Below are 24,693 nucleotides of genomic sequence, written 5' to 3'. Positions count from 1 at the left end.
GCACACAATAGACACCATACAAAAAGGGCCTGAGAAAGACCGTCTTTTCGACTTACTAGCAAACACTCTCTCCTGTAATGTGCAATTAAGTCCTCGTCATGTCCTCTGAACAGGCCTCTGGATACAAGCTCTTTGTTATACTGGTAGGCGTAGAGGAGATACACCAAGGCTTCCACATAACTATGGCCAGGAAAAAAGATAAGAAAAAAGTATTTGATGTCAACAGGCACGTGCAATATTGAAATCTTTTATTTTCCCAACAGAATATGATACTCGTGCAACAAGAGCATACTGTACGTATGTGGAAATATATATATAAATATATAATACACACTTTTTTTTTAAAATAAAAAAGTGCTTGGCGTATTTGCCTGCAATATCTTTAATTTTTCTGCCATGCAAACTGTCTCCTTTCCCATTGCTCGCACTCGGAATCTAAACAGGGAATTCCATGAGGACTTCACGCTCACTGCAGCCTGTCCTTCCCATTGGAGACAGTAGGATTTGAGCCTGCAGCTGTATTCAGAACATGTAAAAATACTTATCTTTAGTAAAATGTGTTACTCGTTTATACGTAAACGGATTAAGCGATGTACACAATGTAATATTCATGTTTCAGCACATTTAAAGCAGATATCAAACCACTGCCCTCTGAACATGTCAAAGTGACTGCACAGCATTGTCTTTTCCAGCTTATCAATAGTCCTGCTTATGGAGAAAAGTTTTTAGCTAAGCCTTGAATGTCTTCAAACATTCAAACAGGCACATTTCTTCTGGGCACGAGTTCCACAATGTTGGGGCTGCCACAGAAAAAGCACCCTCTCGTTTCTGAGAGGCACGCGCGCGCCTTACTGTAGGAATATCCAGAGAGCGCACGCAGGCTGATAGAAGGGCGCGAGACCAAGGGCAAGTAATGGAATTACTCGAGACACGTTCCAAACCATTTGCCTAGAGCGGCTTCAAGTTGAACTCACTCCAAAATTGTATTTAATTGTATTTGTAGAGGCATGTGACCAATTAGTAAAGGTTATTTTTATTCATAAGACCACAATATTAAACTGAAAAAAGAATATCAGCATTGCCCTCTAGAGGACCCATGTTTAAAATATACTTATTTACATATATTTCTTTTTTGCCCTATCTAAATTAGCTTAGGGAGAAGCAGAAGAGACACTGGAGAAAGATCTGCCTGCCAAAACGTTTGCATCGATGTAAAACAGTATCTGAGCAGTGCCTCTTTCCAGCAAGTTAATCAGTGAAACTTGCTAGGAAGTGAATAAGCAGAGACACGAGTATTACCAGAATGGAATTCAACTTCAAGAGCCGCTCATGAAACAAAGACCTTTCATGGCCTTTTTTTTGTTTTTTTTTTTTTTGCTCCGATAGTTCCTCCTTTTTCTTCTTCCAGCTCTGAGCACCAGGGCCAGGATCTGTCACCATTACCTTTCATTTGCAATTACTCGGCGAGTTATTTTCCTTTTCTAGACCCTTCCCCCTTCCAATGTCCCTTGTCTGGTCACTGCAACAACGCTCCTGAGGCCCTTCCAGAATGCTGCCTCGTGGGTTCCAAATCCAGCCCTCCCCGCAACCCAGAGGCTGGGAATGCTACCTCTGCAGCAAATGCTTTTCTTTTTAAACTAAAAATAAGATCAGGGGAAAAAAGCTGTCCCAATCTAGCCCAGCTGCCTTTGCCCTGAACTCTCTGGGCATTATTCAATGACAATTATTTTCCATAGGTATAGAACAGGGGAAGAGTCCCTTCAGAATAAAGTCCAAGATAAGAAATAAGTTGAAGCCTCTGCTCCCTTATGCTTAAGATGTTTAATGGTTTTACAGAACTTGGTTATACAGCGGCAAAGTTCTAAAATAAACAAAAAACCAAAAGCTCCATACGCCAATATGCCATTCACAGACAAGGATGCATATATAAAGGATTTCCTCCTACCTCTTGCTTTGAAATAATTCCAGTCCTGTCATGATATACATGGTGATCTCTCTGTAGATCTTATAATCGCGGTGCCACATCTGCACAAGCAGAGAACAGTCGGGGTTTTTGGCTTGTTAACATATCGAGCACAACAACATCATGGTAGCGCCGAAATCTCTTGTACTGTTTCCCTGAAACTCAGATCTTCAACGTACCGACCCAGCAGGGGGTTCCAAACTCTCAGGCCCACTGGGCTGTCACTGGCACCTTAGCACCCGCCCTGCTTATTGCCACGCAAGGTACAGTTTCACACTCTAGTTGATGGGGCAATACTCATCCTGCCTGCATTGTTGAGAGGGGCAGGCCCACTTTTTTTTACCCACAAGAGTAGATTTTAAAAGAGGCGCATGCGTGTCCATGTGCGCGTGGTTCCTGGCACGCGTACATGGATGCACATGCATGTTATAAAATCTGGTGGCCACGTGTGTATGTGTGGGCGGCGCACGGGGGGGGGGGGGGGATTTTTGCAAATGACGCGTGGTGATGCAATCAGGCCTTCCCCAGTTCTCTCCCAGTCCAGTCCAATTAAGGGGTGGACTGGGAGGGAACTTCCCTAACCCCCTGCCTAACCTCCTTCCCCTTTATACTAACTACAAGTAGGTTTAATTTTTTGTTTCATAACTTACCTGCTCCTTCAGAACAGAAGTTACATGGCCGGCCAAATACCGAGGTGCGCTTCCCCAGCCCTTTACAAAATGCCGGTGCGGCACGCGCGTAAACACCGAAATTTACACGCTTTTAAAATCCGGGACACAGTCTGTGCATCAATTTTCCAAGGGAAAGCACGGACGGAATTTCACTTTGAAATGGTGTGCGGACCCTTGCACCTGCTTCTCGTGGAGGCAGAACTGTGCTGGAAAAGAACGAGCTTGGCTTTGAAAGCACGATCTGTATATTTCCTCCCCCAGCCTAACCATACTTGCGGGAACGCATCTTTGCAAATATGCGGTAACGCTTAATCTAGAATATTGGAAGAGCAAGAATTTCCAGCTACTTCTCAATCTGGCTTTCAAAAGACTTATAGTAGAGAGACCGCTGTATTAGCACTGACTGATGACCTGCGCAGAGGGTTGGATGGGGGTGGGAAGGGAGGATGGATTCACTGGTGATCCTTCTTGACCTTTCAGCTGCCTTTGATACAGTGGACCATGACATTCTTCTAAATTGTCCACAGGTCCTCTGTATCAAAGAAGAAATGTTTAGGATACACAATACTGTTTTTACAAACATCTTGCAGACTGACAAATCAGAATTTACATATTCTTATGATTCAGATGATTAACGGTAATCGGCCGAAATTTAAAATGGGTGCGCACGTCAAAATCGGCACTTACGAGTGCGCTGGGCGCTGCACGTGCCGCGCGCATTTTCAAAAGGGCCCGGCCACTCATGTAAGTGCCGACATGCGCACAAGGGCCGGGCCTTGAAAAAGGATGGAGCAGTAAGTAAAAAAGTTTTAAAAATTGTTTTAGTTAGGTAGGGGTCAGGGTGGAGATGGGAAAGGGAAGGAAAGTTAGGCAGGGGGGTAGAGTAGTTCCCTGGGAGGGAACTGGGTGAGGCCCAATTGCGTCACCGCATGTAATTTGTTAAAATTCACCCCTCCCGCGGCTCATGGATTTTATAACACATGCGCGCCGGCGCGTGCATGTTATAAAAATCCACGCACATATGGACGCGTGCGCGCACCTTTTAAAATCTACTCGAATGTATGTTTGATTTTTTTTTTGTTTTACTTTTCTGATGCTTACTTCTAATTTTGCAGCCAATACTACCAAACTGGTTACATTTTTACTTTCACGTTTTTATTTAAACGTTTTGTAATAGAGAGAGATAAGAGCTTTCTGCCAATAAAGAGAAATTGGAATTTTCTGCTGCTTGCTGTGATATATACGGTAACTCCCTCAGTGGCAATAATGAATTGCAGGCCCTGAGATCTGGTTTCTATGATGGTTCATGTGTATGATGTTAACTGCAATACATGTTTGATTGTTTATTAGGTAATTTAGTTTATTTGATCTTATCCATTGGCATTTACGGATCGAACTGGAAATTCCGTGGTGCTACTCCTGCTCTTCAGGGGCCTTGCATATGCTGATTTTTGTATTAATACATAAAGACTGGTCACCACCTTGGACATGAACCCACTGAAGAAGAAACTCTTATGGCTCTCTAGACCTTCCTTTTCTCTCTTTGTGCCTGATATCATTATGCAGGGACTGTGCTGCCAGTGAAAATTGGAGATTCAGGTTTTAGGAATCTTTTCGCACTCTACTCTCTCATTTCAAACTCGTATTAAAAATGTAGTTCATTCCTACTTTTTTATCAGCTATATCTAATTTGAAGTTTACGACCATATTTTTCAAAATAACATTTAGTTAGTGATCCAATCAGCAATCGTAACTTGCTTGGTTTATTGCAATTCACTACATAATGGACTCACATGTAGATCATTCAGAATTTGGTGTGGTCCGAGGTGGCACAATCACATTACTCCAGCCTTCAACTCCCTCCAGTGGTTTCGGGTCCCTTTCAGAGCCCAGTTTAAAATTCTATTAATTGTATTTAAGATCTTACATGTACAAGTCCTGAAATATTTAGCTGAACAGATATGTCAATATCACCCAAGGAGAAGCCTACATTCTTCTCAACAACTGCTGTTGGAAATTCCAAATATTAAAATTATATGTCTGACAGACGGCCCTATTTCTTTGGAGCTCTATCGACTAACTTTTGACAAACCATGGAAAACCTGGCTAATGTTTACTCTTACAGAAGAAATTGGCATTCTCTTTGATTTTATTATTTTCTGCAATATTTATATTTTGAATTTAGTTTAATTTTAGTTTTATTTCGATGAATTGTTAATTTATGAAGTATGTTTGGAATTTAAGTTATGTTTATGTTATTTCTATTTTATGTTGTATGTTACGTTTTTGCCCAGAGAAACTATTGGGGGTGGGGCAGTTTTATAAATGTGACTGATAAAAAAAAAAAAAAAAGGTTGCACAGTGCACTACAACACGTGTCCTTTTACCCACTGGGGGTTGGCAATTTTCAGATAGCTGGTTTACATGGATAAAACACTTTTTGCTTACACAAATCCCTCCAATAAGTGATGACATATGATACAATTCAAGCATATGGCACTGCACAAGAAAGCAAGTCAAGCGAGATTGTACTAACAATGTTCACTTCTATATTACAGTCTTTTTTGTTTTTTTAAACCACTTGGAATACATTTAGAAATTATTCTAACCTCATATTCTTCCATGTTCACTTCATCAGGTTTTATCAAGTGAAGTTTGGCTTGGGCCACCTTCATTATGCTACGGCACCTTCAAAAGAAGTACAGAATATGAGACAAAGCCACAGCTGCTGCCGTTCTTTTACGAGGTGGTGGCCCCTCTCAGGTACATGGAGACCCGATGTGGTCAGATGCTGCAAGTGGCCTCTGCAATCTGCACACGTGAAAGAGAGAAGGCTGGAGCAAGCAGCGCTTTCAGAAAAAAAGTCAATAAGAGAAGCTTTCTTGATTATAAAAAAATAACAAAAAAAACCCCACCAACTAAGCAAAATGCGAGCCAGTGGAAAAACACAGAATAGAAAGAACACCCGGCAAGGAAATCACACTTCTTGATTTTTTATGTTTTTTTTACCGTTCATCGAAACTCAAATTGCGATCTGCAAACTGCTCCAGCAATGTCCTCTCGATGATTTTCTTTGGCGCCTGATTCTGGATGAAGTAAATGACAGGGTGGTGTAAGCGGTAATCACGCTCTGGCAGGGAAGTCTCCTGGGCTAATGTTACTAGACGACTGTACTCCAGTTTAATGGCCTGCAAAAAAAATATTAAATTATAGACAACAAAGTTAATATAATACAGATGTACTGAACTGAAATAGAAACTAATCCTGTACCACATATAACAGAAAAGTACTAATAATTTACAAAACATTAAACTTAAAAAGAGTGCAATAATCCAATGTTCCTCTTTGAATATGCACGCCGCTCCACGGGCATGGACTTGTGCCAGCTGAGACAAAGTTCATGCAGTGGTTTTATCTCGCACCTGCTCGCATGCAAGTGTGAACCACACAGGTAGCAAACTACCCGCCGTGCGCGTGCCGCTTACATTTTCAAACAGAAACGCTTGCAGGCTCATGGGCCGCCGAGCTGCCCGCATGATTTCCTTATTGACTTCAAAACAGATGACTTAAAGTATAAGAAATACTTTTACAAACTTAAGCACGGAGTAAAGCAGTCAGCAGCATAAAAAAAAATGTATACAGTTTCAGTCAGGTCCTGTCACTTTAATTCTACAATGCCTTAAACTGCTCCGTTTCATCATCTTATTTCCAAAATATGTATCAATATCTAATACCTAATATCTGTGGTAACTTAGGAATTTAGTATTATTCTCACCATTTTCTACTTATGTAAAAGTATTGATGGAACGACATTATGCTCCTTTATTTCTTTATTATGATCTCCCAGATTTCATGGTAATACATAAGGTTATAGCATAATAATTATGGTTTGGGTTATGATGTTAATTTACCTTTGTAACTGTATTAAATATGCTATACCTGATGGTAAGGTAAGAAATCCTTATTTGAACTGTTTTGAAAATTAATAAAGAGATAATAACAAAATATGTATTAACTTAGAAGGCAATTTTCAGCGAGCTGGCAATGCTTTCAGGCCAAGGGGCACTTTGCACTCAAGGGCCCGTAAGCCCATATTTTAAAAAGGAAACTCCCTTTATAAAATCACCTCCTGGTGGTGGCTGCACATACAAAAGTACATGCACATGCACACTCCCTCCCCGGGAAGTACATACAGGGAGTTAAAATAAAACTCCCCGCACGCACCTTGCAGGAAGAGACCCCAGTCCTGCTCCAGCCTCACCCCTTTTCCTCATGGGGTGGGGGGAGCCTTCTCTGCAGATACACGGGTTTAACTCACGGAGAAGCCCTCTGAAATGTGCCCCCTTAATACCAAAGGGAAGCTCCACTATTGCTGTGGTGGGGGCTGGCACAAGCTGCGACCGTCCTCCAGATAATGCGGCAAGGCAGAAATATCTACAACCACCTCTGGGATGGAAGGTCTAGCTGCACGTTCGCTGCGTCTGAACCATGAAGATTTCCAGATGGGAAAGGGAAGAAGAAACTGCCTTAACAGCAGTCAGAGACAGCAAAGCACAGGGAGGAAAAGTGATTTTGTTCAAGGCCATAAAGGAGTCTTGGTCTATAGATGCAGAGTGACGGTCTCTGCTGTTCTTCCAGCATGTGTCAAGCAAAATTATATACAGCAGGGACAACTTTCAAAGAAATGCACATGGTGGCATAGATGCGGGTATACTGCCAGGAGCAGATCTACGCTAGTATTTTACAACTCGCGAATAGGATATGCACATTTTATTAAATGTATGTATCTCGACCCAGCAACATATAGGCACCAATACAAGCGATGTATTGAAAGAATATATATTATTTATTTTTTTATTTATTTATGCAACTTTTCTATACCATTATACAGAAAACCAAGTCTCTCTCTCTACGGTTTACATAATAATATAAAACAATAAAAAATAAAAGACAGATTTGAATACAAATTACATAAAACCATTCAATACAAATAAAATTCAGCTAAAAATATTTAAATTCAAAACTTAAAAAGAGACAGTAAATGAAATAAAGCAAAGTTACTATCATTAACTCTCAGTCTGATATTTAACCTGCGTATTGTGAATTAATCCCATAATGCATTGAACACACAAACGTTTCCTATTTTAAAAATACACGCTCATATATTTTACATGTGGAGTGGAGGAGTAGCCTAGTGGTTAGAGCAGCGGGCTATGAACCAGGAGACCAGGGTTCGAGTCCTTCTGTCGCTCCTTGTGACCTTGGGCAAGTCACTTTACCCTCCATTGCCTCAGGCACAAACTTACAGGCCAATACATTTGGACGTGCGTTTTGGACACGCTAGCTTTACCCCTTATTCAGTAAGGGGTAATAGTCGTCCAAAACGCGCGTCCAACCCCCCCGAACATGCAAATGCATGTTGATGGCCTATTAGGTATTCCTGTGCACCGGGCACCGGGAAAGTGCTCAGTAAAAACTGCTCAAGTCGGAGGGCCCGAAAGTTTAAAAAAGTAAAAAATAAAAAAAATTTTTAAATAGGCCTGCGGCTGGCAGGTCGAAAACCAGACGCTCAATTTTGCCGGCGTCCGGTTTCCGAACCTGTGGCTGTCAGCAGGTTTGAGACGCCGGCAAAATTGAGCATCGGCTGTCAAACTCGTTGACAGCCGCCGCTTCCATCAAAAAAGAGGCGCTAGGGATGCGGTAGTGTCCTTAGCGCCTCTTTTTACCGCCAGGCCTAATTTTAATAAATTAAAATACTGAATCGCGCGCACAGGTTCAACAATCTGACATCTCGTGTCTTAAGCTACAAAGGAAGCATTTGAAGGACATACATCCATTTCGGGAGTATTACCATTTGATACAGCAAATGTTGCTTACCTGTAACAGGTGTTCTCACAGGACAGCAGGATGTTAGTCCTCACATATGGGTGACATCACAGGATGGAGCCCAATCATGGAACACTTTTGTCAAAGTTTCTAGAACTTTGACTGGCACCTACTAGGCATGCCCAGCATGGCACTAAACCTGCAGCCAGCAGGGGTCCCCCTTCAGTCTTGTGTAAAGCTACAGGAAGTGCCGAAAAATAAAATAAGAAAACGAACCCAACACCGCGGGGTGGCGGGCGGGTTTCATGAGGACTAACATCCTGCTATCCTGTGAGAACACCTGTTACAGGTAAGCAACATTTGCTTTCTCACAGGACAAGCAGGATGGTGGTTCTCACATATGGGTGAGTACCGAGCTGAGGATGGCCAAGAAATGCACCAAATGTACCCAAGATGTGCAATAGGCACAAGGATTGGGGAGGAATTTGGTAGAGGGCATCCTGAACCCTAACGGGCAGGCGGAAAGGTGTTGGTACGTCAAGTTGTAAAAAGGTAGCGCAAGACAGATTGGCCGAAGATAGAATCTTTTCTTCCGGCCTTGTCTAAGCAATAATGAGCTGTAAAGGTATGGAGAGAACTCCAGGTAGCAGCCCTGCAAATGTCAGGAAGCGGCACCGAGCGTAGGTGTGCTACTGAATGGCCCTCACAGAGTGCGCTTTAATACGGTCTTGAAGTGGAATGCCTGCTTGCTGATAGCAAAAGGATATGCAGTCCGCTAACCAGGAGGAGGAGACAAACAATTGAGTGCTTTTCCTGTAGGCAGCTGTACGGTCTAGATAGAATGCTAGAGCGCATTTACAATCAAGGGTATGCATACCCTGTTCTCCCAGATTGGAGTGAGGCCTGGGAAAGAAGGTAGGTAGTATAATGGATTGATTAATGTGAAACTCCAAAACTACCTTAGGTAAGAACTTAGGGTGAGTGCGGAGTACTGTCCTGTCCTGCAGAAGTTTAGTGTAAGGCAGATAGGTAACTAGGGCCTGTAACTCACTAACTCTGCGAGCAGATGTTATTGCCAAAAGAAAAATCACTTTCCATGTGAGATAGCGAAGATCACAGGATTGGAGAGGCTCGAATGGTGGTTTCATGAGCCTTCTTAAAACCAGACTGAGGTTCCAAGAAGGGGCCGGAGGGCGCAGTGGAGGCTTGAGGTGAAGCAAGCACTTCAGAAAATGTGTTACGAGGGGTTGTACTGAAAGAGGAACATCCATAACACCTCTATGGAAGGCGGCTACCGCACTAACATGCATTCTGATGGAGGAGATTTTTAGACCTGATTCTGACAAGTGCCAGAGATAGTCTAGAAACTTCGTGGTGGAACAGGTAAAGGGATCAAGGGATTGAGAAGAACACAATGATGTAAACCTGTTCCATTTATAAACATAAGATTTTCTCGTGGAAGGATTCCATGAAGCAATCAGGACACGGGAAACTGGCTCCGAAAGGTTAAGTGGCTGAAGAATTAACCTTTCAACATCCAGGCCGTCAGAGACAAGGCCCGAGGATTGGGGTGGCGTAGGCACCCGTCGTTCTGAGTGATCAGAAGCTGGTCCTTTCCCAAGGGAATGTGCCTGCGAATGGAGAGGTCTTGAAGAATTGGAAACCACACCTGGCGAGGCCAGTGAGGTGCTATGAGGATCATGGGTCCCTTGTCCTGACGTTACTTCACGAGAGTCTTCGAGAGAAGTGGAAGTGGAGGGAATGCATATAGGAGACCGGTTGCCCATGAGAGGGAGAATGCATCTCTTGGCTGACAGAGTTGGCTGCGAGTGAGAGAACAAAAGTTCTCTACTTTGCGGTTCTGAGGTGACGCAAAGAGGTCTATGTGGGGGTAACCCCAACGTTGGAATAAAGAGTCCGCTACAGTGGGGTCGAGGGACCACTCGTGTGGTAGAAAGGCGTGACTCAGCTTGTCCGCCAACACATTGTCCAATCCCAGCAAGTAGGTGGCCCTGAGGTACGTTGAATGGGAGAGGGCCTCCGCCCATATCTGCGCAGCCTCCTGACACAGTAGGTAGGAGCCCGTCCCTCCTTGTTTGTTGATGTACCACATGGCCACCTGGTTGTCCATCTGAATGAGGATGACCTGGTTGGAAAGGTGATCCTGAAATACCCTGAGAGCATATCTGATTGCTTGAAGCTCCAGGAAATTGATTTGGTGGCTTCCTCTGGAGACCAAGTCCCTTGTGTCTGCAAATCGGCAACATGGGCTCCCCAGCCGAGGTTGGAAGCATCAGTGGTGAGAATTATTTGAGGGTCTGGAGCCTGGAAGGGCAGGCCCCGGAGGAGGTTGATCTGATTTTGCCACCAGGCTAGAGACTGACGAAGTGAGTCGGCAATGTGGACAGTGGTCGACAGAGGTTGGACGGACTGAGTCCATTGTGATCTTAAGAGTCCACTGCATGACTCATGGCCAAGCGGGCCATTGGGGTAACCTGTACTGAGGACGCCATATGTCCTAGCAGGATGAGGAAGTGGCGTGCAGTGCTGAGACTGTAGCTGGTGTGCGAGAGAGATGAGAGTGAGAGCTCGCTGTCGAGGCAGATTAGAAAGTACCGGGAATAGAATCCTAGGCCTTGTTGGGAGTAGGGCACTGGCTCTATTGCTCTGGACTGGAGGAGGAGGGAGACCTCCTGCTCCAAGAGTAGTGAATGGTCAGATGTTCTCCCCGTCGGTAGAGGTGGGGAGTCCGGTGGGATGGAGAGAAAGTTCAGGTGATAACCTTGAGAGATTATGGCAAGGATCCACTGGTCTGAGGTGATTGTGTGCCACCTGTTGTTGAAATGGCACAGTCGACCTCCCACTGGTATCTGAGGCAGTGGAAACTGGCTGCTGCTCTCTATGCAGGAGTCAAAAACCAGAAGCAGGGCCCGGCTGAGGAGCTACCTGCGGCTTTTGTTTTCGCTGTTGATGAGACTGGGCCTTTTGGAAAGGTCTCGTGGAACGAGTCCTAGACTGTGGTGGATAGGACTTCTTTGGACAGAAGAATGACTTTTTAGTATCCTTCCTGAAAGGCTGTTTGGAGGAATACTCAAGAGGGCATCAGAGAGAGCTGGCAAAGGGTCTCATGATGGTCTTTGAGTTTCGCCACCGTCCACCGAATCTATTCACCAAACAGATTGTCACCTATGCAGGGCAGATCAGATAATCTGTCTTGTACTTCAGGGCACAAGTCCGACAAGCCAGGCCCATCTTCTTGCCGAAATAGCAGTTGCAGATACCCTGGAAGCAGTGTCGAAGATATCATAAGAGGATCTGATTTCATGCTTCCCTGCCTCGAAGCCCTTGTGTACCAGGGCTTGAAGCTGATCCTGGAATTGCTGAGGCAGGGACTCTGCAACATCCTGTATCTGCTTGAATAAGACCCTGTTGTACTGGGTCATATACAGCTGATAGGAGGCGATTCGAGAGATAAGCAATGATCCCTGGAAGACACGCCGGCCAATGGCATCCAGGAATTTCTGTTCCTTACCTGGGGGAAAGGAAGAGTGGGTTTTGATCTTTTTGCCCTCTTTTGGGCTGATTCTACAACCACAGATTGGTGATCCAGCTGAGGTTTCTGGAATCCTGGGGCTGACTGGAGCAAATAAGTGGTGGCTGACTGGACCAAATAAGTGGTATCAGCTTTCTGGTTGACTGGAGCAACAGAACCAGTGTGTTCCCAGTTCTTTTTTGAGGAGATCCAAAAGAACCTGGTGAATAGGGATGGAGGTTATTTCCTTGGGAGCATCCAGGAATTGAAACAGCTCCATCATTTGATGCCTATCATCTTACTCAGTCTGTAATTGGAATGGAACCAATTCAGACATTTCCTTCACAAAATTTATGAAGGACAAGTCCTCTGGAGAACGCTTCCTACTTTCAGTAGAAGGTGGCGATGGTAAATCATCGGTGTCTTGAGATGAATAGTCAGTCCAGGTGTCATAGGGATCAGCCCCTGTCCCTGTTAAGAACCTGAGAAGGATGGGACGATGGTATTCCTGAAGGTCCTGGTCTAGGATCTGAAGGCATCGAGGAAAGTACTGGAGGCACCGATGAAGGCATCGAGGGCATCGATGGATGGATCGGTGGCGCCGATGGGCGCATCGACATCAATGATTGCATCGACATCGATGGTTGAGGCATCGGCAGGACTCCCGATGGAGGAATGCGGAACGGTGTTGCCCCTCCCGATGACAGGGGAAGCGGGGAAGGCACCGGAGCCATTGGTGACCCAGGATCCATCGGTGGAAAAGCAGCTATGAGCGCTTCCATCTTCGAGAGCAGCGATGCCAATGCTGCAGGAATGGGATCGATGGTCGGTTCTGCGACCGGCAGCGATTTCAGCGCCAGGGACTTTGGAGTCTATGCATCGCCTTATCGATGGCCTCCTGAACCATCTGGTCCAGTTCTTCATGGAGACCCGGAGCAAGCAGCCCCGGCTCCGGAAGGGAAGGAGGAGGCAGAGGCATAGCCTGAGGGACCACCGTTAAAGGCGGAGTCGCGGCTCCAGATATCCATCCACGTGAGGGTTGCCTTGATGACCCGGTCGCAGAAAGGGTCGGTGCCTTTTCTGGACGGGGTTTCTTCGATGGCGGCTTGGACGATGGCGAGGTCAAAGATTTTCCTTCCTCGATGGTCCGAGACTTGCGGTGTCGATGCCGATGTTTCTCTCTACGATCCCCTCGGTCCTGAGGGGGAGTAGAGGACATCAAAGGCCAAGAAGTCGTCGACACCAGACGGTCACCGGCCGGTGGCAGATACTGGCGCGAAGTGGACGGTGCCGGTTCAGACGATGTCGATGCAATAGATGGCGTCGGAGTTTGAGAATGGAAGAGAAGTTCCATTTCTCCATTCTGGCCTTGCGACCTTTTGGTGTCATTAAGGCACATTTGGTGCAAGTCAGGACATCATGCTCGCACCCAAGACACATCACACAGACTTTATGAGGGTCTATTATGGACATGGTGCAAGTACAGTCCGGGCACCGATGGAACCCAGACGCCATGGTCTTTGAAAAATTTAGCCGCAGTATGGTAAACGGCCAGGAGGCTGCGAGGGCCAAACTCCACGGGAACAGACTGAAAACGGGTAAAAACTTACTGGAGTACTGCGGAGTCAAAAATTTGAAGGAGGGACCCCTGTGGGGTATGAAAGTTTTTAGTAATTCCGTGAGGAAAATTCCTGTCAGGAATCTCTGTGGAGCTCCTTAACCCGCATGGCTACTGCTGCGCGGAAAAAAGAAGACTGAAGGGGGACCCCTGCTGGCTGCAGGTTTAGTGCCATGCTGGGTATGCCCAGTAGGTGCCAGTCAAAGTTCTAGAAACTGACAAAAGTGTTCCGTGATTGGGCTCCATCCTGTGATGTCACCCATATGTGAGGACTACCATCCTGCTTGTCCTGTGAGAAAAATGTATACGCTCTTAACGATAGTGGCAAAGCCTGCCAGCGGGCAAAGGCATCTATCATGGTTTTCATTTTGGGGAGGACGTTTAATTTGTATATAGAATCAAGCAATTCCGGTATTGCCACCTCCAAATATTTAAGTTCTCCCGGAGCCCATTTCAAGGGGTAAAGCCTTGCCAAGCCTCTCACGTTTTGGCTAATATCCAGGACCTCCGATTTGCCCCATTAATTTTCAAGCCTGCAAAGGTACTGAATTGCAATTGGAGGTCTAGCAGATGGGGAAGGGACTCACTAGGGGAGGACAGAAACACCAAGACATTGTCTTCAAAGGCAGCCACCTTGAATTCTGTCCCTGCCCTTTCGAAACCCCTTATGTCTGGGTGTGAGGCAATTTTATGTAACAACGGGTTTATTGACAAAATATAAAGCAGCGGGGATAAGGGGCATCCCTTGCTGAACCCCCCGTTGCAGGTGCAATTTAAGTGAAGTCAGACCATTAACTATGATTCGTGAATATGGGGAAGCATAAAGGAGCAGTAAATATTTTATAAAGGACCCAGAAAAGCCATATCGATGTAAGACCGAAAACAGGTAAGCCCAAGACACACTTGTCAAAAGCCTTTTCGGAGTTGAATCCGATAGTTAAGGTGCTACGTTTCTTCTCCTGACAAAATTTCATGGCCGTGAGCAGTTTGATTATGTGCCCGTTGCCCGTCTCCCCTTCACAAATCCCACCTGATGGTCCGAGATCATTTGGGGAAGTATTATGCTAAACCGGTCCGCCAAAATTTGGCTAGTATTTTTAAATCGCTGTTCAGGAGTGAAATAGGGCGGTATGAGGTCGGTGAGTTTGGGTCTTTACCAGGTTTCGGTAGCACTATAATGTGAGCGCTGTTAAAGGATTCTGGAAATTTGTTGCAGGCTAGCCCTTCAATATAGTAGCTAGTGAGGGGGACTGCAATCTGTTCTTTTAAAATTTTGTAAAAGTCATATGAGAACCCATCTGGTCCCAAAGACTTCCCTGTAGCACTATGTTGATCGTGTGTAGGACCTCATACGTTTGGATAGGTCGCTTGAGAAATTCCCGGTGTTGGAGACAGTTGGGGGATGTGAATATCAGAAAAAAAGGCCTCTTCCGTGTTGTTAGGGTCTCTTGGGTCCTCCGAGTACAGGGCCTCACAAAATGCGCAAAATATTTCACATATCTGTTTGAGATACCCACTTTCCGTGTGGCGTTTGCATTTTTTTGATAAACATGTGTGGGCGGGTCGCTCTAACCAAATTTGCCAAAGGTTTCCCGATCTTATTGGCGAATTTAAAGAAATTATGTTGAGCTACTTGGAGTGACCGGAATGCCCGGGTATGTAAGATCGTATTCAACCTGTGAAGGGTGGTGTGATAGGCTCTCCTAAGCGCGGGGGCGGGCGAGGTCACCATTTCCGCTTTCAGTTGTTTCAATTGTGATTCTAGCTGCAGAATGTCCCTATCCATTTTCTTCGTCCTCGCACTAAGGTAGGCAATTATATCCCCCCTTAAAACTGCCTTTCCAGTTTCCCAGTTTTTTTTTTTTTTTTTTAAATGATTGAGAACTTTTTTTTCTTTTTATTGGCGTACCCAGGCCATGGACATTCCAAGACATCAGTTTTGTCATGTAACCCCCAGCGGTATTTTCTGTGCAGTTGTCCGTGGAGGCTTATCAACCCAGGAATAGGTGCACAGCCTCACCCCAACCCCCCCCCGCTGCGTCTTCCATGCTGCTTCCTCCCCCCCTCCGAGTCGACCTGAGCGAGGCCTTCACCCCACGCTTTCTCTTCCGGTTACCCCGCCTTCCCTTTACCTTTTCTTTACTCCGTGTCCCCACACTAAATGCCTGATGGTGACTAACGAATGCCCCCACTATCCCTCCCCTGCCCCCCTCTCCCATCCCCAACTTTCCCAACAATTTAACATATATCATCCTCTCTGAAACCAGAGAGAGAGAGGGAGATCACATATTAGAGTGTCCAGGTACCCCGCACCCTCGCACCCTTGCTATTTCTGGGTGCACCGCCACAGAGTCCCCAGCCTAGTAAACCCTTCGATATCAGTCATACTCCCGATGTTCTGGTCAACGAAAAGGGGGACAAAAAGAAATAGGTCCGTTCTAATCTGGGACTGAAGGCAGCAGCGCACCCAAGAAAATAGGTTGATAAGGGGTACTTTAGCCCAGTGTGTGTTTATGCTTCTAACGGGAAATCGGCCTTGTCCGATTGTTGGCGGGCATTCCAAAACACACATCAAACCTGTCTGTTGTTATCTTGCCCACGTTCAAGCCGCATTCTGTCGTTTTTCCTGGAACAAGTAAGAGGGCCTGTCCCCTCTACCGGCTCTAAGAGTGGGGTAGTCAAGTGGTGGAAAAACGGGTAAGGTCTTCATGGCTATGCACTAATGCCTCCCCAGCAGTAGAAGGCCGAAGGCGGAGCTTGCCAGGAGTGCCACGGGTGCTTGTGAGTTTTTGTGCCCAAGCCTTGATGAAGTTTTCCCTGTGGTAAGCTGCAACCCACTCCGGCTGGGCCAGTGGTTAACTGTTCTAAAGGTTGATGGATCGAAGCCCTGCTAAGATTGACTTACTAGTGTTGAGAGATGGTAATAATCCTTAAGACTGTCCCCAGGCTAGCTATTCCTGCGCTTATTTCAGATTTTTCTACACGAAGGCCTGGGCTTTTTCCGGCTTGGTGTAGGTCTTCACAGTGTCGTTCAACCAAATTTTTTAAGTGGCTGGGTATTGGAGTGAAAATTTTACTACCAAGGAGGAGCAGGTGGTAGAAAATTTGCGCCGTGCTTGCGAGACTTGTGCCGAGTAGTTCTGTGTAACACGTATTCGGTTCCCGTTGTAGTTCAGCTCCTTTTTATTGCGATACGCCAGCCATACTTTATGTTTGTGGGCAAAGTTAAAAACCCTTGCTATTGGAATTCTGGGGCAAATCTGATGCCCATCTCGCGCCAAGCCGGTGAGCATGTTTGATACTTAGTAGGCCCTTCAAGTCCTCTAGGTCCACCACCTCCGGCAGCCATCTCTTCAGAAATTTATCAAGGTTTTGGTCGTCAATTGAATCTGGAAGCCCCAAGAAGCATAAGTTGGCCTGTCTTGACCTGTTCTCCAGGTCTAGTTTGTCTTGGCAGTCTTTACGGGCCGCTGCGTGGGATTCAACTTTTGCTGTGACCACCGTCATGTCATCTTCTAAGAGGGAGACCCGCCCTTCCACTTGGTCTATTCTGGGCCCTATTTCTGCCAGCGCGTCTCTCACTTCTGTTAATTGCAAGGCAATACTCGCCAGCTTGTCATCCAGGGTATCGCCACTGTGAGCGAGCCCGACGGAGATGACTGAGTCGCTGGAGTTTGCCGCCATCTTGGATTCGGCCAACTTCCCTTTGTCTTTTTCCTTTTCTTTTTTCCGCAGCGAGAAGCCATCGGCTGAGGTGATTTTTGCATAAAATGTACTATCGACATAAAACCACAGTATAAACGAGCCTATGTCGATGCCGGTGGATACGGGAGCACGGCACCCGGAGCTGAAAGGAAACACCTCCTCCTCAGCACATCACCCCACTTGATACCCAGTTTAATTTGTTTTCACGGATACTTCTTTTTCTGTTTGTGTGACCTGCCTAGAATTAGGTATTCATGCCACTGAAGTTAACCAGTAACTTATAGATTAGTGCATAGCTCCCATAAGCCCAAAGAACAAAATTGATCATTTCTTGTACAAAGTATTTTATTCTGTTGCATAAGGCTAAAAAAAAAAAGTTATACAGATTGAAAATTTTAAAGGATCCTTTTAAAATATTAAATGGTCAAATGGTCAGTACTCCCTGGTCTGACTGCATTCAACTCCAACTGGCCATCCTCTCTGCTAAAAAGCAGCTGAATGCCCAGAGGAAATGATTTTTCATTGTTAAGATGTTATCCCTACAGGTCTGGCTGTATACTGGCTTTCTAATATGTTGCACCCCATGTTGGGTGAATTTTTTATTCATAAAGATGGGCGAATCATGTAAAATATGTTTTAAGTTCCCTCCAAAACTCATCAGGGCTCTGTCTAATTCCAATTAATTTGTAGGCAGAGCCATGCTCCAAAGTGTGTGCCATCTGTATTTATGGGGTTTCATCTTAAAACCACAGACCTTTCTGCACAAAAGGTTATGGGAATAGAGTTTAGGGGCAAAACTAAAAAGGAGGGTGATCATCTGACTTAAAATAAACCTTGACCAGAATCACTATTTTTAAATTATCACTAATAGAAATCTACTTGGTGATCTATGGAGTGGAAAAGCTATAGCTCATAGACTTGAAACCTAAGACACTGGCTCAGATCCTGCTCAGGTCACTTTTCCCCGTGCTCAAATATAGACTATGGAGATAATTTTCAAAGGGCTTTATGCGTATAGAAGGGCTTTTAAAAACTGCTATAATATATGATTACTTTTACACATATAAATCCTTTTGAAAATTTTCTGGTCCCCTGGGATCCTACAATTTAATACAACACTGTGGCATATTTGCAGAGATCTATAAATACTATTATATATTCTGCTGCACAATTTCTAACTGAAAAATATGTTTAGGATAAATATTTAGGAAATCCAAAAGTAAAAAAAAAAATAAAAAAAATCTATAGATATATATAGAAAATCACATCCTAATGTGCTATGCAGAACTGATGGATAAAGGAAAATTGGTTCTTACTGCTAATTTTCGTTCCTCTAGTACCACGGATCAGTCCAGACCGTGGGTTAAGCCTCCTGTCCAGCAGGTGGAGACAGACCAAAACTGTAAGGGTATCCTATATCAGGACGGAGCCTACCCTATATCTCTTCAGTACAAAGTACTTTCAAAGCAGATATAACTTCCCAAGGATCAAGCAAGCAATAAGAAAAAACTAACAAATTGAACAAGTGAACAATTGAAAGGATTCTGTATGAATAAAAACGCTCTTGCATACAATTTTATTTTCATTTGTTAGATGCTTCCGGTGCCTTTAGTAATAGTAGACAAAAAAATCAGATAACTAAAAAAAACCCTGTAAAGAAAGACAGAACATTTGAGCGGACGTATCAGATCTAGAACAGGTGGGTGTCTGGACTGGTCCGTGGTACTACAGAAACGAAAATTAGCAGGTAAGAGCCAATTTTCCTTTCCCTGTACGTATCCGATCAGTCCAGACCGTAGGATGTACCAAAGCTTCCCTAAACAGGGTGGGACCGAGATAGCCCTGTTCAAATCACCTGCCGCCCAAAGGAGCCAAAACCTGGAGCCTGCACATCCAGACGGTAATGACTAGCAAAAGTATGCAGGGATTTCCAAGTAGCTGCCCTACATATTTCCTGCGGAGAGACCGATTGACTCTCCGCCCAAGAAGTATCCTGAGACTACAAGGAATGAGCTTTTAAGCCTTCCGGCACGGGCCGACGCAATGGTCTCTAGCCAACGCACGATAGTGGCCTTGGAAGCCTTATTACCTTTATTCGGCCCACTCCACAGAACAAACAAGTGGTCAGAGACCCGGAACTCATTTGTAACCTGAAGGTAACGCAGCAAGACCCGTTTCACATAGAGGCGCCGCAGATCACCACCAGCTGTATTTGCTACTTCTGACGAAGAAAAAGCCGGAAGTTCCACGGACTGATCGACATGAAAAGACGACACAACCTTTGGCAAGAAAGGGTACCGTCTTAAGGGATACCCCTGAATCTGAGAAACATAGGAAAGGCTCTCTGCACGACAACCCCTGGAGCTCTGAGATTCTTCTGGCTGAACAAATGGACACCAAGAAGACTGTTTTGAGAGTCAAATCCTTGAGCATAGCCCTCCTTAAGGGCTCAAAAGGGGCTTTGCAGAGAACCCGGAGAACCAAGTTAAGACTTCACGAAGGACAAGTAACCCGGACTGGATGATTCAAGTGCTTGGCTCCCTTGAGGAAACGGACGACATCAGGATGAGCCGCCACTGCATAACCGTCAATGGTGCCTAAGAGGGAACCGAGAGCAGAGACCTGCACTCGCAAGGAACTGAACAACCACCCCTTGGCGAGACCGTTCTGGAGAAAAGAAAGGACCTGGGAAACCGGAGCCTTACAAGCTGAGATATCCAAGGTGAGACACGCATTTTCAAAAACCTTCCATACTTTGACATAAGCAAGCGAGGTAGTCTGCTTCCTGGCCCGCAATAGAGTGGATATTACTTCTTCCTTCCTTCTCAATCTCTGCCGTTCAAAAGCCAGGCCGCTAGACAGAAGCAATCCGCCTGATCGAAAAATACAGGACCCTGCCGAAGAAGATGGGAAAGAGGCGTAGGGGATCGTTCGTGGCTAGATTTACGAGGTCCGCAAACCATGGTCTGCAGGGCCATTCCGGAGCCACTAGAATGACAGGCCCACGATGAAGCTCGATTCTTCGGAGTACTTTGCCCACTAACGGCCAGGGAGGAAACACGTACAGTAGAATGTCGCGGGGCCAGGGAAGGACCAGGGCATCCACCCCTTCCACACAATGTTCCTGTCTGTGGTTGAAGAACCGAGGAGCTTTCGCATTGGTCATGGTGGCCATCAGATCCAAGTGAGGGGGACCCCACCTGCGGATGATCAGGTTCATCGCTGCGTCTGACAATTCCCACTCGCCTGGGTCTAACCTCTGGCGACTGAGGAAATCCGCTTGAACGTTCTCCTTCCCCCCAATATGGGACGCCGCTAAGCGCTCTAGGTGATGTTCCACCCATGAGAAGAGCCTGCTGGCTTCCAGAGTAACTAGGCGACTCCTGGTGCCCCCTTGTCGATTGATGTAGGCTACAGTGGTGGAATTGTCCGACAGGACCCGCACCGCCTTGTGGAGGAGTAGGGGAAGGAAGGCCTTGAGAGCCTTTCGGACCGCTCGAGCTTCCAGTCGATTCATGTGCCAGCGAGATTGGGTCGGAGACCAATACCCCTGAGCAGACTGGGTCTAGCATACAGCTCCCCAGCCGGAGAGGGTGGTGTCTGTTACCACGATCCACTGCGGCATCAGAAGGGACATCCCCTTCTGAAGATGGGCAGGCGATAGCCACCAAGGCAGTTCTGCGACGGTAGTCTCGGAGAGCGGCAGGGGCGTCTGAAACTGTTCCGATACCGGTTTCCAGCAGGATAGCAAGGCTTTCTGTAATGGACGCATATGCGCAAAAGCCCAGGGGACCAGATCGATAGTGGAGACCATGGACCCCAGAACCTGGAGATAATCCCAGGCCGCTGGCAGAGCAAGAGAGTGAAAATTGCACACTTGGCCTCTGAGTTTGAGCGATCGGTCCTCCGGAAAAAACACCCTGCCTACTCGAGTGTCGAATCGCACCCCCAGGAATTTCAATGTCTGGGAGGGTTGAAGCTTGCTCTTGGGAAAGTTGATGACCCACCCAGAGAGGTCAGACATGACAGGACCTTGCTGACCGCCAGCTGGCAAAGAGACTTTGATTTGGCCCGGATGAGCCAATCGTCCAGGTAAGGGTGGACGAGGACTCCGCCTCAACGCAAGGTGGCCGCCACTACCACCATTACCTTGGTGAAAGTGTGCGGCGCCGTGGCAAGACCGAAGGGGAGTGCTCGAAACTGAAAATGTTGGCCCAGTATCTCAAACCGAAGATACCGCTGGTGATCGCAGAGAATTGGGATGTGTAAGTAGGCCTCCTTCAGATCGAGCGAGGCCAAGAATTCTCTGGATCGAACTGCTGCTATCACCGCCCTTAAGGTTTCTATCCGAAAATGGGGAACCTTGAGAGACCGGTTGACGCGCTTGAGATCCAAAATTGGACGAAAGGAGCCCTCCTTTTTGGGCACGACGGAGTAGATGGAATATTGGACGGACTCTTGTTCTTCCACTGGGACTGGGACAATGGCCCCCAGTTCCAGCAGCCTGCGCAGGGTCTGTTCGACCGCAGGCCTCTTTCGACTTCCGCAGAGGGAGATCAGGTGAAGATCCGAAATGTCTCGAGCAAATTCTAACGCGTAGCCTTTTTCTATCACCTCTAGGATCCACTGATCCGTCGTTATGGTGGCCCATTCCCCGAGAAACTGGGACAGTCGTCCACCTAAGTCTCGAACAGAGGAATGAGCCAGCCCCATCTCAATGAGAGGAGGACTTGGTGAATGAGTGTTGCTAGCTACTATCCCTGAAAGGCTGACGTCCCAGAAAGGAATGAGGCCAGGATTGAGATCGGGAAGCATTACCCCTCGGGAACGAGCCCCTTGCCCTGGAGGAAAAATGGCATTGCCCCCTAAATCTAGTGCGAAAGGGTAAGAAGAACTGTTTTGGACAGTCCTCCGGCAACTTATGAACCTTATTTTCTCCCAGGGTTTTGATAAGTTGTTCTAGATCTTCACCAAAAAGCAACTGGCCCTTGAAAGGAAGGGTTCCCAACCTCACTTTGGAAGAGGCGTCCGCAGACCAATTTCTCAGCCAGAGGAGGCACCTGGCCGAGACCGCGAAGACCATTGCCTTGGTTTGCACTCGCAGAAGATCGTACAGGGCGTCCGCTCCATACGCAATCACTCCCTCCAAGTGATCCGCCTGCTCCGCCCTCTGCAGATGGGAGGTCTTGGGTGCTGAGTAATTGTTGAACCCACTTGAGGCTTGCCCGCTACTTGAGACTGCCGCAGATTGTTGCCCGAACTCCCAAGGACAGGACCTCAAATATGCGTTTGAGGTAAAATCCCAACTTGTGGTCCTGGACATTCTTCAGAGCTGTAGCCCCAAACATCGGGATGTTTGGTAACCGCCGTGACAGAGGAATCTACCTTGGGCATCTTAAGTCCTCAGGAAGGAGGTAGAGCTTGTCCATAGCCCTCCCCACTTGGAGTCCCGCCTCAGGGGACTCCCATTCCCTAAGGAGCATCAGCTTATGCATAGGGTGAAAAGGAAAAGTACATGAGTCCTAAGTCCCGCCAGGACCGGGTCCATTTGGCAGGCATTGAGGCCATAACCGTATCCGCCGGGGGCAACTCAATTCCCAGTTCCTGCAAAATGAAGGGAATGTGCGGTTCTAGTTCCTCCTTTTAAAATAAGCGTAGCACCCAAGGATCGACCCCCTCGAGGGGGGGGGGGGGTTAGGAAGCAGTGGGTCAACATCTGGATCTGGAATTGGGACCGGCGGCGGCTGTGGTGGATCTGGAGGCGGCGGGACCCCCGGGACCACCCTAACCAAAGCCCTGGCCCTCCAGCACCTTTGGAGGTTGCGGAGGAGAAATTTGCGGGTTTTTTGGTGGGGGATCCAGGGATGGATCTTCCTCCTGCTGTAAGCTGGCTAAGTAGGACGTGCATAAGAAGCACAAACTCTGCAGAGAAACAAGGCTTAGACTTCCCGGGGGAGAGGGGTAGGAGGAGAGGTAGGGAAAGGTCAGGCACCCCCTCCAGGGCATGAGGGGGGGCTCAAATCCGGAGGAGAAACTAAAAAAAATTTAAAAAAAAATCGGGCTCACCTTCCTCCTGCACATCCAATTTTGCATTTGAGCCTGCTTCCAAGATGGCCACCGTTCCCGCGGTTTTCCGGGAGGGGAACGGCCTGGCCACACAGCGGGGAACTCGCCCCCGGGTCGCTGTGGGCAAGGGGACCGATGAGGGACCCTCCCCACCCAGTATTTATTTATTTAACACTTTTTTTATACCGACCTTCATAGTAATAACCATATCAGATCGGTTTACATTTAACAAGGGTATAACTGTAGCATAACTTAAGAAAGTTAAACAAAAGGAAATGAATAAGGCAAGTTACATTCAACAAGGGTAAGGAACTTGGAAGCTTATATAGCTGGAAGGAAGTAAAGGTGGAAATAATTAAGAAATACAATGGAGGATACGGGTTAAAGCTTAAGAGTGCTTTAACCTAGAGGTGCTCTAGTCTCTAGTCATCGTTCATGAAGATCAAGGCCATCTGTGCCTTGATCAAGATCAAGATCAAGATCAAGGCCATCTGTTCAGAGTGCCAGTAGGCACTCTGAACAGAGGCATCCACGGAAAAAATGTGTGGCAGAATCTCCACATGCTTTACAGGCGCTGGAATGCGGCATCAGCGCTGAAGAAAAAAAAATCGTTAAAAAAGTAAAAACAGCTGAGCTGTGCAGGGCTGAAGTCTTGTCAGTGGAGGCAGTGACTGAACTCTGCAAGCTGCTGGAGCTGTCCACAGTTCTTAAAAAGTAACAAATACAAGTAACAAATACAGCCCTGCTTGTACCTTTTTTTTTTTTTTTTTTAACTGCTCAGCTAAGCCATGGGAAAAACACTCCCTGAGAGGGTCCTGTTTTACAGTGGACAGCTAGATAATGGGGGAGGGACTGGACCACCAGTATCACCCCAGATGGTCACCGGGAAAAAAGGGGACTAGGATGGGCAAGCCCCCAGGCTCCCAGCAGAGCGAGGAGACCGAACTACCTCTGTGAGGAAAAAAGTGAGAAAACATTCAAAGTCCTCTTTTTTTTTTTTTTTTAAACAAGAATTAAATACTTGCTTGATCCAGACCAAAAGCAAAGAAAATCCCCTCAGGGAAACTAAGGGAAGAAGAAGAAGGGGAACTGTAGGTTCAGCTGCCTGCACCTGCTGGAGACAGACGAATACTGAAGGAGAGTAGGGTAGGCTCTGTCCTGATATAGGATACCCTCACAGTTTTGGTCTGTCTCCACCTGCTGGACAGGAGGCTCAACCCACGGTCTGGACAGATCTGGGTACGTACAGGGAAAGCAGAGTTGCTTACCTGTAACAAGTGTTCTCACAGGACAGAAGGATGTTAGTCCTCAC

The 24,693-nt window shown here is 46.5% G+C and overlaps 1 protein-coding gene across 3 annotated transcripts in view; it reads right to left on the bottom strand.

The window, feature by feature from the left end:
* USP25 (ubiquitin specific peptidase 25) overlaps positions 1–24,693 on the bottom strand; it is a 136,614-nt gene that overhangs the window by 13,508 nt on the left and 98,413 nt on the right. For all 3 annotated transcript variants that reach the window (XM_029577895.1, XM_029577896.1, XM_029577897.1), the window contains 4 exons: positions 5,644–5,822; positions 5,244–5,322; positions 1,946–2,025; positions 57–180 (listed from right to left, as the gene is read on the bottom strand). In XM_029577895.1, coding sequence (XP_029433755.1) covers positions 57–180; positions 1,946–2,025; positions 5,244–5,322; positions 5,644–5,822 — 462 coding nt within the window. The remainder of the gene's footprint in view (positions 1–56; positions 181–1,945; positions 2,026–5,243; positions 5,323–5,643; positions 5,823–24,693) is intronic.

Source organism: Rhinatrema bivittatum, chromosome 15, assembly GCF_901001135.1.
Source record: "Rhinatrema bivittatum chromosome 15, aRhiBiv1.1, whole genome shotgun sequence".
Classification (NCBI taxonomy): Eukaryota; Metazoa; Chordata; class Amphibia; order Gymnophiona; family Rhinatrematidae; genus Rhinatrema; species Rhinatrema bivittatum.
Note: the sequence above shows the minus strand (reverse complement) of the source record. Positions and strands in the feature narration are given on the sequence as shown.